This window comes from Schistocerca nitens, chromosome 11, assembly GCF_023898315.1.
Source record: "Schistocerca nitens isolate TAMUIC-IGC-003100 chromosome 11, iqSchNite1.1, whole genome shotgun sequence".
In the NCBI taxonomy this organism is placed as follows: domain Eukaryota; kingdom Metazoa; phylum Arthropoda; class Insecta; order Orthoptera; family Acrididae; genus Schistocerca; species Schistocerca nitens.
Genome location: NC_064624.1, coordinates 174,621,932 through 174,636,427, shown reverse-complemented (window position 1 = coordinate 174,636,427; position 14,496 = coordinate 174,621,932). Strand labels below are relative to the sequence as shown.

Here is a 14,496-nt window from a genome sequence, read left to right as displayed (position 1 = left end):
GACCACAATCTATTGGTTATGAACTGTAGATTAAAACTGGAGAAATTGCAAAAAGGTGGGAATTTAAGGAGATGGGACCTGGATAAACTGAAAGAACCAGAGGTTGTACAGAGTTTCAGGGAGAGCATAAGGGAACAATTGACAAGAATGGGGGAAAGAAATACAGTAGAAGAAGAATGGGTAGCTTTGAGGGATGAAGTAGTGAAGGCAGCAGAGGATCAAGTAGGTAAAAAGACGAGGGCTAGTAGAAAACCTTGGGTAACAGAAGAGATACTGAATTTAATTGATGAAAGGAGAAAATACAAAAATGCAGTAAATGAAGCAGCCAAAAAGAAAAAGGAATACAAAGTCTCAAAAATGAGATCGACAGGAAGTGCAAAATGGCTAAGCAGGGATGGCTAGAGGACAAATGTAAGGATTTAGAGGCTTATCTCACAAGGGGTAAGATAGATACTGCCTACAGGAAAATTAAAGAGACCTTTAGAGAAAAGAGAACAACTTGCATTAATATCAAGAGCTCAGATGGAAAGCCAGTTCTAAGCAAAGAGGGGAAAGCAGAAAGGTGGAAGGAGTATATAGAGGGTCTATACAAGGGCGATGTACTTGAGGACAATATTATGGAAATGGAAGAGGATGTAGATGAAGATGAAATGGGAGATACGATACTGCGTGAAGAGTTTGATAGAGCACTGAAAGACCTGAGTCGAAACAAGGCTCCGGGAGTAGACAACATTCCATTAGAACTACTGACGGCCTTGGGAGAGCCAGTCCTGACAAAACTACCATCTGGTGAGCAAGATGTATGAGACAGGCGAAATACCCTCAGACTTCAAGAAGAATATAATAATTCCAATCCCAAAGAAAGCAGGTGTTGACAGATGTGAAAATTACCGTACTATCAGTTTAATAAGTCACAGCTGCAAAATACTAACGCGAATTATTTACAGACGAATGGAAAAACTGGTAGAAGCCAACCTCGGGGAAGATCAGTTTGGATTCCGTAGAAATGTTGGAACACGTGAGGCAATACTGACCTTACGACTTATCTTAGAAGAAAGATTAAGGAAAGGCAAACCTACATTTCTAGCATTTGTAGACTTAGAGAAAGCTTTTGACAATGTTGACTGGAACACTCTCTTTCAAATTCTAAAGGTGGCAGGGGTAAAATACAGGGAGCGAAAGGCTATTTACAATTTGTACAGAAACCAGATGGCAGTTATAAGAGACGAGGGACATGAAAGGGAAGCAGTGGTTGGGAAGGGAGTGAGACAAGGTTGTAACCTCTCCCCGATGTTATTCAATCTGTATATTGAGCAAGCAGTAAACGAAACAAAAGAAAAAATTGGAGTAGGTATTAAAATCCGTGGAGAAGAAATAAAAACTTTGAGGTTCGCCGATGACATTGTAATCCTGTCAGAGACAGCAAAGGACTTGGAAGATCAGTTGAACGGAATGGACAGTGTCTTGAAAGGAGGATATAAGATGAACATCAACAAAAGCAAAACGAGGATAATGGAATGTAGTCGAATTAAGTCGGGTGATGCTGAGGGAATTAGATTAGAAAAAGAGACACTTAAAGTAGTAAAGGAGTTTTGCTATTTGGGGAGCAAAATAACTGATGATGGTCGAAGTAGAGAGGATATAAAATGTAGACTGGCAATGGCAAGGAAAGCGTTTATGAAGAAGAGAAATTTGTTAACATCGAGTGTTGATTTATGTGTCAGGAAGTCGTTTCTGAAAGTATTTGTATGGAGAGTTGCCATGTATGGAAGTGAAACATGGATGATAAATAGTTTGGACAAGAAGAGAATAGAAGCTTTCAAAATGTGGTGCTACAGAAGAATGCTGAAGATTAGATGGGTAGATCACATAACTAATGAGGAGGTATTGAATAGAATTGGGGAGAAGAGGAGTTTGTGGCACAACTTGGCTAGAAGAAGGGATCGGTTGTTAGGACATGTTCTGAGGCATCAAGGGATCACCAATTTAGTATCGGAAGGGAACGTGGAGGGTAAAAATCGTAGAGGGAGACAAAGAGATGAATACAGTAAGCAGATTCAGAAGGATGTAGGTTGCAGTGGGTACTGGGAGATGAAGCTTGCACAGGATAGAGTAGCATGGAGAGCTGCATCAAACCAGTCTCGGGACTCAAGACCACAACAACAACATGCCAATTTTTGTGGGGGGAGCAATCAATCAAAATGAAGATGTTGGAAAAGTTAATTGGGACAGGCTTGGGACTCGGCACTCAATTTTTTTTAGATCTTTCTGGCCATAACATCCACCAGATCTGGAAAATACTGACCGTATGTCTGTTTCACAAAGTACAGTGCAGGCCCCAAAAGTTCAATGAGTGTCAGAGGGTTTGGGGACTCTGGGCGTCGAACTCAGATGTAAATACGTGACATTACGTGAGTCTTGTTGGAATCAGAGCACTGAGTATGCATAACACCGCAGCTAGCAGCACAAAGAACATTGTTTCAGTCATTGAAGTATTATGTATGGCTGGCAGCAAACTCTGAGAGATGACGTTTGAATTTCATTGGCCATCCTTAATGGTGGGAAATGCAGTAGTCTTCTCTTCTACATTTAACATCACTGAATATATTTTCACTAAAGGTAGATTGACCAAAACAAAGAATTTGATACTGGTCCAGAACACACACACACACACACACACGGTTGTTTAAGAAAGTCATATAAAGGAAACTATTCACAAATTAGGTGCACAAGTGGCTTGATGTCATTGTGCAGCACAATAAAGACAAAATTTTGTTCAGGCCAATGTCATCTCTTATGCCATGCTGAGATTTCATTAGTTCTCTGTTTTCCGAAGATCCTGCCATCCAGAGATGCGAATCAAGATATACAAAGTGATGCAGTTATTAACAATTTGTGTTCAGTCAAGTATAATGAACAGGCTGCTACTCTGAAGGAAGGTGCTGTGTTCTCAGTTGTATGAGCTAGTTGCTTTTTCTCTCCTATTGGTAGTGTAATACTTATGTAAATAGATCCAAATTTATCAGAGAACAACCTCTGTCTTTGTGCCATAAGTATAGCGGGGTAAACATTGCACCTTGTCACAGAACCCGTAGGAATTTCAATCCTTTAACGTGACAATGACAGTTTGGAGCAGTGGTTAATAAGGTAGATCATTAAGTTTCTTTTTAGTTTGTAGGGCTTCTCAGTTTTTTGCATATTCCCTCCTCACTTTTCTCGACACTTTTTAGGGCTCCGTACATCAGCTAATAAAAACGGAACCCGTATAGGATCATTTTATTGTCTGTCTGTCTGTCCATCTGACAGTAAAGAACCTTTCTTTCTCAGGAACAGGTAAAATACCATGTTGAAATTCGTATCACATGCTAAGGTTACTGTCCCTTTGCGATGTAAAACATTGAAGCTTCAGCGTCACTGCAGTAAAAATATATAGCTATTTATGTCATATTTTGACACCGTGCCAGTATCAGTAGCAGCAACAGGCCAAATCTGTTAAAATTCTCAATTTCTGGTATGGATGAGCTGTCTATACATACCTAAGTTGGTATGAACCCTTGGGTGTGAGATTCCTATTTACTCTTCTCTCGATTATTTTTCATTGTGCCAGTTAATTCATTATCCATACCATTCATTTCTGCTCCACTGTACTGTATGCCTATTCTGTGTTGCTACCCCCCCCCCCCCCCTCCCCCCCGAGAGCCATCATCAGGCCCTCACAATTAAATCTTTTTGTTTTTCAGCATTTCATAAATATTTTACCATTTAATAATTACATTAAGTTGTAGAATCACTTCTCTCATTTGACTTGATATTTGGTGATGCATGTATGTTATCTTTTGCAGGTGTGTGGGAGGATAAATGTGAAGGTGGAACAGGAGCCTGAATACGAAGGGAACTCCTGTGAGGAGCACAGAACACAGGTAAGGCTCTGCTGAAAGGGACAGAAGTGGTCGTGTGAAAAGTACAAACACAGTATATAAAGTCCAGTTTGAAAGTAATAGTGTCCAATATTTTTACTTTCCCCTCCTCTATACGTATTGCTATCTTCAGGAATGTTAGGTAAGTGCCAGTACTGCAGTGCACAGTTTTTTCTTCTTCCAGACTGTAATTCCCGACGCACGCGTGCACACGGTACACTGTATACGAGGTGTTAAAAAAGTAAAAGAAGTATCGCGTCCAGCCCATTGCGGAGAACAGCCGCGTAGCCGGGCCTCCATTTGCGCACGTACCCTGCCCTGTCGTCCAGACTCGAATGACGACGTACCGGTTTTGGTCGAATCGGACGAGGCAGTAATGGGCTCGGAAAGGAGTTTGAAAAAATCGTTGCTGATGGAGCTGGGTACCGGTTCAAACTGAAGTATTACAGAGTAACGATAGTGGGTCGGCTGGCCGACTCGTGTACTCTGTCGGACGATGTCGGCACTGCGGCCGGCTGGTGGGGTCTGTGCTCGGTGGAGTGGTCGATCCTCAAAACCTCTTTTTTCTAATGAAGCACAGCTGCTTTTTATCTGAGTCAGTTAACTTGCAGAACAATCGGTCTCGGAATTTTGCAGTCCTCGTCAGTTACGTCGAGAGCTTTTGTGCGTGATGTGGAAATAGGAATGCGGTGAGTGATTTGTGAAACACGGGCTATCGGATCGGTCTTCCTTCCACCAAACTGTAACTTCTCGTACGTATGCGTGCTGCGTCCTACCGGACAGCTAAAGGAGCCACACTCACTGTCCTTCTACTACTGTCAAAAATGAATCGCCACACAGTGCCGAACTTTACCAGTGGGCTGCACAATTGAGTTTCGGCTCCTCTAGCGGCTCGCCACATTACTGTGGCGTGAAGATCTGTACGTGTACCGATGCTGCAGACTTGTGCCCGGAAACAAAGAAATTGGTAATCGTGTAACTGTTGTGTTCCAGGTACAAACTACCAAATGGAAAGTTGGCATTACTTACAACTTACAAGATTTATTGTGAAAAATGAGGTAAAACATAACTCGGCATAATCACTCGTGTCCAGCTTCGTAGCCATAGTTCATCTCCAGTAAACACTGTCACCGTAGCAATGTCAGGAATGAGGTGAGACCAGCTCCGTACTCCAGAAGCCCCAACAGACGACGCCCCTTCTGAGCCCCGCCGACACGATGTCATCACCTGGGGCTCCGTCCCGATTAGCTCCGTCTACTTTAGTGGTATGACGGCTGCATCTCTTGTGGCGTCCCCACTGTGAGTACTTTAAAGTGTGCCACACTGCTGCCACTGGAGTGTCGGTACGCGGTGCTACAGAACGCGATGGCGGCGTCTTACCTGTGGCGACCGCACTGAACGAAAGCACAGCACAACAGAATATTTCTTGAAAGTGATAAATAAAACTCCTATGACTACTACAGTACAAATTAACACTCTTAACATTGGGTTAATTGTGTATTTCAGCATGTGTATCATTTATTTATTTATTTATTTATTTGCTGTTATTGCCTTTTTAATGTGACAGTAGCCTGTTGTTTGTTTTTCCACTCATGTTGGAGGCTGTGTGAAGGTAAGCCGGCTGAAGTTGCGAGATTTAGTACACGGGTTTTTAAATTTGTACAGTTTCATCTTGATAGGTCCAGCATCAGTCCAATAGCAGTCTGCAGTAGCATGGTAGTTAAAGCTTTGGGCTCGCATCAGCATACATCAGTGATGCAACTGAACCGTTGTTCTCTTGTGGTAGACAGATTATGATGCACTCTCACAAGGGAACCTCCCCATCACACCCCCCTCAGATTTAGTTATAAGTTGGCAGAGTGGATAGGCCTTGAAAAACTGAACACAGATCAATCGAGAAAACAGGAAGAAGTTGTGTGGAACTATGAAAAAAATTAGCAAAATATACGAACTGGGTAGTCCACGTGCAACATACGCAACTTCAAGGGCAATGTGCAGCCAGGAGCGCCGTGGTCTTGTGGTTAGCGTGAGCAGCTGTGGAGTGAAAGGTCATTGGTTCAAGTCTTCCCTCGACTGAAAATTTTAATTTTTTGTTTTCAGACAATTATTATCTATCCGTCTGTCTGTCCGATGCGATCACTTTTTTGTGAGTGATAATCACATCCACAAGAAAACCTAAATCGGGCAAGGTAGAAGAATCTTTTTACTCAGTCACCAAGTGTACAAGTTAGGTGGGTCGACAACATATTACTGTCATGTGACGCACATGCCGTCAACAGTATCGTATAGAATATATCAGACGTGTTTTCGTGTGGAGGAATCGGTTGACCTATGACCTTGCGATGAAATGTTTTCGGTTCCCATTGGAGAGGCACGTCCTTTCGTATACTAATCGCACGGTTTTGCGGTGCGGTCGCAAAACACAGACACTAAACTTATTACAGTGAACAGAGACGTCAATGAACGAACGGACAGATCATAACTATGCGACAATAAAAAAAAAGTAAACTTTTCATTCGAGGGAAGACTTGAACCAAAGACCTCTCGTTCCACAGCTGCTCACACTAACCATGGGGCCACGGCCCTCCTGATCTCACACTATCCTTGATGTTACCTATCTTGCACATGGACTACTCACATTGTATATTTTGCTTATTATTTCATAGTTCCACACAACTTCTTCCTGTTTTCTCGATTGATCTGTGTTCAGTTTTTCAAGGCCTATCCACTCTGCCAACTTACAGCTAAATCTGAGGGGGGTGCGATGGGGAGGTTCCCTTGTCAGCAAACTCTGCCACCAGACTGCCACAACAGCAGTGAAGAAAACAGAAAATCAAAACAATAAGGATGTATCGCATTATATGTAGCATTTGATAAAAAAATCCGAAGCTAAAAAAAAAAACATGCAAGCGTGCTGTTAGATTCTACATCTACGCACCTGTTATAGAAGCCACCATATAATCCGTGGCGGAGCATACCTTGTACCGCTGCAAGTTGCTGCCTTTCCTGTTCCACTCACAAATGGAGTGAGGGAGAAATGACTTTCTGTTCAAGCACTGATTCCTCTTATCACGCCTTTACAGTCCCAACACACGGTGTACGTTAGTGGCATTAGGATCATTCGGCAGTGTGTCGCGGATGCCGGTTGTGTAAACTTAATGCACAGTGATTTCAAAACGATTACCTTCTTCCCTCGCGGGACTCCCATTTCAGTTCTCAGAACATTTCCGTAATGCCCGTGTGTCGACAGGATCTACAGAGCAGCTAGTGTGTGAGCGGTGTCCTCTAATTCGAACTAGTGCGGAACCTAAACTCACTTGCGAACAGATCCTACAAGAGTTCCCTACACTGTCTGCTGTATAGTTGAGGTAAACTTCCTATAATTCTCCCAATAAATCGAGGTCAACCATTTGTTTGCCCTAATACCAGACCTTACACGCCTGTTCCATTTCATGGCACTTTGCAACATTACGCCTAGATTTTTAATCGATGTGATCTTGTCGAACAGCACATCAGTAACACTGTATTTGAACGCTACAGGATTGTTTTGTCAGAGTTATCCCATATCCCTGTCCTGAACACTGTGTCTTCATTGCAGATTGCTGCTCACCCTATCCATTGGACAATTTGTGTGTCTATAGAGAACAACATTAGTCCAAAAGGTTGGCTTATTGATAAACTGACATAATTACACTTATTACAGGTTTGAGTGTGTGGTCTCTCAAATTAGAATTTCTGTGGTCGCCGGACGGAACATCAGACTTCGATATTAAGTATAGGTCGCCGGTCTGAAAGGACACATACTACAATTCGAGACCACTGTTAAATGTTAGTTAAGCGCGATAATGCTACATCAGTGATCTTGTCCGATTGCTGTGAAATATTAATATATAAATACAAACTTGTCATAACAAGCAAGTAGTCGCGTTACTGTCATTTTAAATAAAACACGTTTTTGGTGACTTACTGTATCATCTAAAAAAATGTACACCGTCTGCTAGATTGCGATAATACCTTCCTTTCCAAACTTTAACAGAAGAAAAATAATTACTGATGTTTTTGTCTTTGTTTCTTTTGTTTTAGAAACAAAAATTACCTGATATCGAGGGTGCAGGGTGGTGTCATCTGAGAGTTGTGGCTCGTGTCGGCACCGGTGTCTCGTGGCGCTAGACGTCTCGAGCCGTCCTCAGGTTGCTGGCCTCGTCTGTAGACTGCAGGCAGAGTTTACAATTTGCAGTATAATACCCAGAGTTGATAGGATGCCCTGGTTCGGAACTGAGTGGAGCGTCTCAACCAGAGGGCCCATCGATGCTGTGACAAGTCTCAGTTGCAGATTTCTGGACATAGGTTATGGGGTGGAGAGTTGTAGTAGGATTCCCCTGGATAGATCAGGGGTGCATTACACACAGGAAGCTGCTACTCAGGTAGCAGGGAACATGTGGAGTGTACATCGCCTTTTTCTAGGCTCGGGTGTTACCGTGAAGTCCTCTGATAAATGCTCAAATCTTAATATGCAGGGAGTGAGATCTTGTCATGTGCAAGGCAGACACACGTCCGAATGTCATGATTTTAACACTAAACTGTCATAGCATTCCTAACAAAGCACATGAATTTTGCTGCACTCCAGGAATACTTTGATTGAAATTATACTCATAACTGAGAGCTTGTTGAAACCGGAAGGAGAAGGCTTTGATGTATTGAAAGAGGCAAGGAATATATATATAAAAAAATAGGTTAGACATCACAGGAGGGGAAGGGAGCCATTGCAACCGACAAAAGTCTTACGTCTACCGAAATCGGAACTGAGTACGACTGAAGAGTTATCTGGACGAGCTTACCTGGCCTACGTGAACTCAAATTAATCATTGGATGCTTTCACCGGCAAGCCAGTTCCACTGACACAGTTGTAAAATCATTGAAAGCAATGTGGAAGTACCCTTGCCATGAAGTATTAGTAGGAGACAACTTAAACCTACTGGGCACTGATTGAATGTCTGCGGATTTATTTCTAGTGGTACAGACAGTCTTGCAAAGCAGTTCTCAGCGATTTGTCTGGAAACTGCCCCGAACAGCTAGTGTGACGACCCATACTCTAGGGAAATATTTTTAGACTTCACAATTAAAAACTAGCCTGACACTGTCAGTGCGGAGACAGGGATTGGAAATTCCTGCATCGTTCCCTGACGGTTACTAATGTTAATAAATCCGTCGAGAAGGCTGGGAGAATTTCTGTGCTGGAAATAGCAGGTAAGCAGTCGTTAGCTTCCTACTCGAGACAGTAACTGTATGTTCCGAACCACCTCCGTCGTCAGTGTCACTAACGAGCGGTCGTGCCGTGGTGTCCGACTCTGAGGTAAGCCCGTTCGAATCCTGGAAGAGAACGAAATTCTCACTGCCAGTATTTGGCTAGCAAGGGAAGGACATGGGCTAAAGTTCCTGATATCCAGTCTTTGTACCAATGTCCTGGATAAATTCCAAATCTGTCTGCAGTGCCTCACAGAGTGAGGGCATGCAAAACTGTTGATGGTGATTCATACTTATAATGGGGACATTAAGCTACAGGTTTCACCCTCTGCCTTCTTTCATTACCTCCCAAATGAACGGGCCTCGACACTGTGCGCGTGCACACTGCAGTGTTACGTGGCTCTATGCTTCATTACAGACTTACTATTTTATCAGTTGATTTGTTTTCACCACATAACGCCCACTGTTTACGTCCTCCTTCGTTGCTGAGCGATGTATCGCTTTTCATTCTGACGCCGCAACTCTTCCTTTCCTATATCTCTACTACTTTTTATCTATATAAATGATGAACTGTTGGTTTTGCCTTTTAACAACTTTTTAATAACTGTGGAAGTATTACAGGCATCGGGTCCCATACGAACCTTTCGAGACTCGATCGATCTGTTTACAAAGAGAAAGCAGAATATCTCTCCCTTTGACGTTGTCCGACGACGACGTAGGAAGCTCGACGCCCTCGCGGCCCGGGCTCTTCCACGGCTCGCGGCAGTTTGCAGCGTTCGTTTTATTCCTTGCCCACTTGCCGCTACGTCGAACTTTCGTGGTGATCGTCGGGCGACGTCTTCCACGTTATCTGCGACATAAATAAACTTTCTTCCCACTGTATTTCTGAAAACCCAAAAACAAACTTAAAGAACATAATAACAATAACTGTTCTTACAATTATGATGTGACTTACGAAACGAAAGCGCTGGCACGTCTTCCACGTTATCTGCGACATAAATAAACTTTCTTCCCACTGTATTTCTGAAAACCCAAAAACAAACTTAAAGAACATAATAACAATAACTGTTCTTACAATTATGATGTGACTTACGAAACGAAAGCGCTGGCACGTCTTCCACGTTATCTGCGACATAAATAAACTTTCTTCCCACTGTATTTCTGAAAACCCAAAAACAAACTTAAAGAACATAATAACAATAACTGTTCTTACAATTATGATGTGACTTACCAAACGAAAGCGCTGGCACGTCGATAGACACACAAACAAACAAACACAAACATACACACAAAATGCTAGCTTTCGCAACCAGCGGTTGCTTCGTCAGGAAAGAGGGAAGGAGAGGGAAAGACGAAAGGATGTGGGTTTTAAGGGAGAGCGTAAGGAGTCATTCCAATCCCGGGAGCGGAAAGACTTACCTTAGGGGGAAAAAAGGACGGGTATACACTCGCACACACACACATATCCATCCACACATATACAGACACAAGCAGACATATACAGAGGCCAAAATGTTTCCCTCTATTATGTTCTTACAATTATTCGTATAAGTCTTGGTCGATTTAATGAGGGATGGGACAGGCCTAAGCCTTGTGACACAACACACACACACACACACACACACACACACACTATAATCATCTGCTACTCTTAACAGAGACACAGAAGAAAGGTGCTTACGGGCACGAAAGATAAGGAAAACCTTTCTAGTCTGGTGAGGTCTCCCAGCCATTCATGCAGTCTGACTTTACTTTACAGATAAGCAGTTCCTAGCATCCTACTTAGACAGTAAATGTATATTCCAGTCCATCTCCATTGCTGACATCGCTAACACACTCTTGTCCTGTGGTGCTCATGTTTACTCATTTAGTGACGACATGGTGGACAAACAGGAATTATGGGCAAAGTTTAAATAGTTGTAAATTTTGCACTAAATGGAGTAAGGCTGGCAAAGATCTGCTGTGGTTTAATAACAAAATTCAGAAAACAGGTGTTGCACTCTCAGATTCGAAGAAGAATGCAGGAAATTCAGACATGCCTAAAAAGTTAGCAGAAATTTGTTCATCTACAAAAAGATCGGTGCATGAAACACACAACTTCCACTGTCACGTTAGCTAAAGATCTTGCTGAGATCAGAAAATTCTAATCCATGTAAAATTGCTAAGCAGGTCAAAGGCTTCTATTTGGTCACTCATACACCTGCCTGGTGTGGCAATATAAGACAGCAAAAGGGAAGCTGAACTTTTAAATTTCGTGTTTATGAAACCTTTCACACAAGAGGGTCATAAAGACAGATCATTGTTCGACCACTGCACTAACCCCCACGTGGAAACTGGCATACCTGACACTTAAAAGCAACTTAGAGTTGAAAACAAATAAGCTGCCACATCTGTAAGAGGTTTAACAGAGCGACTGGAAAAAAAGTGCCACTGACTTCTGTATACACATAAGGTGAAAGAACAAGCCCATTAAATTAGACTAGTGTCCTTAATGCAGAATTCTGGAGCATTTTATAAGTTCAAATATAATAAATTTATTCAGGACATAAAAGTTTTTGTCCAAAAAAGCAACACTGGTTTAGAAAGAACACTAATTTAGCAAGTATCTCTCACGCAAAATTCAGCTTGTCCCCCCCCCCCCCACCCCTCCGAACATTCTGAAACCGTGGATGAAGGGCAACAGGCAGAGTCCACATTCCTACACTGTCCATCCGAAAACTTCCAAGACTTATTTTGTTGCTTGTATACAAATGGCAAAAGTGCAGTATAAATACAGTGGCATATGTTGACAACAGACAAGCATTCGAGGATGAGGTAAGTGTTTAATGTCCCGTCGTCATTAGAGGTGCAGCACCAGCTCGGATTGTGTCGAGGATGGAGAAGGAAAGTGGGTGTGCCCTTTCAAAGGAACCATCCCAGCATTTGCCTGGAGCAATTCAGGAAAATCACAGAAAACCTAACTCAGGATGGCCCGACGCTGGTTCGAACTGTTGCCCTTCCGAATGTGAATCTAGTGCGCTAACCACTGTGCCAACTCGCTCGGTACGAGCATTCGACCAGTCAGTTGTGAGCAAGCAGTAGTAAGTAATGGATGTGCAGCAATAGTGTGTCAACATTGTGGCATCCCAAACATCTCTAAATCGAGTGTTGGAGACGTGAATGGAGAAGTGTGTGCAGAGTTTGTCCAGTAAGCTTAGCACTCCGTCTTCAGGCCACAAGTGGCACATCGGGAACATCCGACCGCCGTGTCATCCTAAGCTGAGGATGCGGAGAGGAGGGGCGTGTGGTCAGCACACCGCTCTCCCGGTCGTTACGATGGTTTTCTGTGACCGGAGCCACTGCTAGCCGGTCGAGTAGCTCCTCAATTGGCATCACGAGGCTGAGTGCACCCCGAAAAATCACAACAGTGCATGGCGGCACCGATGGTCACCCATCCGAGTGCCAGCACACCCGACGGCGCTTAACTTCGGTGATCTGACGCGAACCGGTGTATCCACTGTGGCAAGGCCGTTGCCCCAGAAAGCTTGACTTCTAAATAATAATGACGACATGAATATAATAGGGAAACATTCCACGCGGGAGAAATATATTTAAAAACAAAGATGATGTGACTTACCATACGAAAGCACTGGTAGGTCGATAGAAACACAAACAAACACATACATACACACAAAATTCTAGCTTTCGCAACCAATGGTTGCTTCGTCAGGAAAGAGGGAAGGAGAGGGAAAGACGAAAGGATGTGGGTTTTAAGGGAGAGGGTAAGGAGTCATTCCAATCCCGGGAGCGGAAAGACTTACCTTAGGGGGAAAAAAGGACAGGTATACACTTGCGCACACACACACACATATCCCATGTGTGTGTGTGTGTGTGTGTGTGTGTGTGTGTGTGTGCGCGCGCGCTTTCGTATGGTAAGTCACATCATCTTTGTTTTTAAATACACTCCTGGAAATGGAAAAAAGAACACATTGACACCGGTGTGTCAGACCCACCATACTTGCTCCGGACACTGCGAGAGGGCTGTACAAGCAATGATCACACGCACGGCACAGCGGACACACCAGGAACCTCGGTGTTGGCCGTCGAATGGCGCTAGCTGCGCAGCATTTGTGCACCGCCGCCGTCAGTGTCAGCCAGTTTGCCGTGGCATACGGAGCTCCATCGCAGTCTTTAACACTGGTAGCATGCCGCGACAGCGTGGACGTGAACCGTATGTGCAGTTGACGGACTTTGAGCGAGGGCGTATAGTGGGCATGCGGGAGGCCGGGTGGACGTACCGCCGAATTGCTCAACACGTGGGGCGTGAGGTCTCCACAGTACATCGATGTTGTCGCCAGTGGTCGGCGGAAGGTGCACGTGCCCGTCGACCTGGGACCGGACCGCAGCGATGCACGGATGCACGCCAAGACCGTAGGATCCTACGCAGTGCCGTAGGGGACCGCACCGCCACTTCCCAGCAAATTAGGGACACTGTTGCTCCTGGGGTATCGGCGAGGACCATTCGCAACCGTCTCCATGAAGATGGACTACGGTCCCGCACACCGTTAGGCCGTCTTCCGCTCACGCCCCAACATTGTGCAGCCCGCCTCCAGTGGTGTCGCGACAGGCGTGAATGGAGGGACGAATGGAGACGTGTCGTGTTCAGCGATGAGAGTCGCTTCTGCCTTGGTGCCAATGATGGTCGTATGCGTGTTTGGCACCGTGCAGGTGAGCGCCACAATCAGGACTGCATACGACCGAGGCACACAGGGCCAACACCCTGCATCATGGTCTGGGGAGCGATCTCCTACACTGGCCGTACACCACTGGTGATCGTCGAGGGGACACTGAATAGTGCACGGTACATCCAAACCGTCATCGAACCCATCCTTCTACCATTCCTAGACCGGCAAGGGAACTTGCTGTTCCAACAGGACAATGCACGTCCGCATGTATCCCGTGCCACCCAACGTGCTCTAGAAGGTGTAAGTCAACTACCCTGGCCAGCAAGATCTCCGGATCTGTCCCCCATTGAGCATGTTTGGGACTGGATGAAGCGTCGTCTCACGCGGTCTGCACGTCCAGCACGAACGCTGGTCCAACTGAGGCGCCAGGTGGAAATGGCATGGCAAGCTGTTCCACAGGACTACATCCAGCATCTCTACGATCGTCTCCGTGGGAGAATACCAGCCTGCATTGCTGCGAAAGGTGGATATACACTGTACTAGTGCCGACATTGTGCATGCTCTGTTGCCTGTGTCTATGTGCCTGTGGTTCTGTCAGTGTGATCATGTGATGTATCTGACCCCAGGAATGTGTCAATAAAGTGTGAAAATGAATTCACGGTGTTCTTATT

General features: G+C 44.5%; 1 protein-coding gene across 12 annotated transcripts in view; it reads left to right on the top strand.

The window, feature by feature from the left end:
• The window catches only part of LOC126213448 (THAP domain-containing protein 5-like), a 261,788-nt gene that overhangs the window by 49,001 nt on the left and 198,291 nt on the right, over positions 1-14,496 (top strand). For 4 of the 12 annotated variants that reach the window (XM_049941200.1, XM_049941203.1, XM_049941194.1 and 1 more), the window contains one exon: positions 3,843-3,920. The exons of the other annotated variants lie outside the window; for them this stretch is intronic. In XM_049941200.1, the coding sequence (XP_049797157.1) occupies positions 3,843-3,920 (78 nt within the window). The remainder of the gene's footprint in view (positions 1-3,842; positions 3,921-14,496) is intronic. 12 annotated transcript variants of the gene reach the window in all.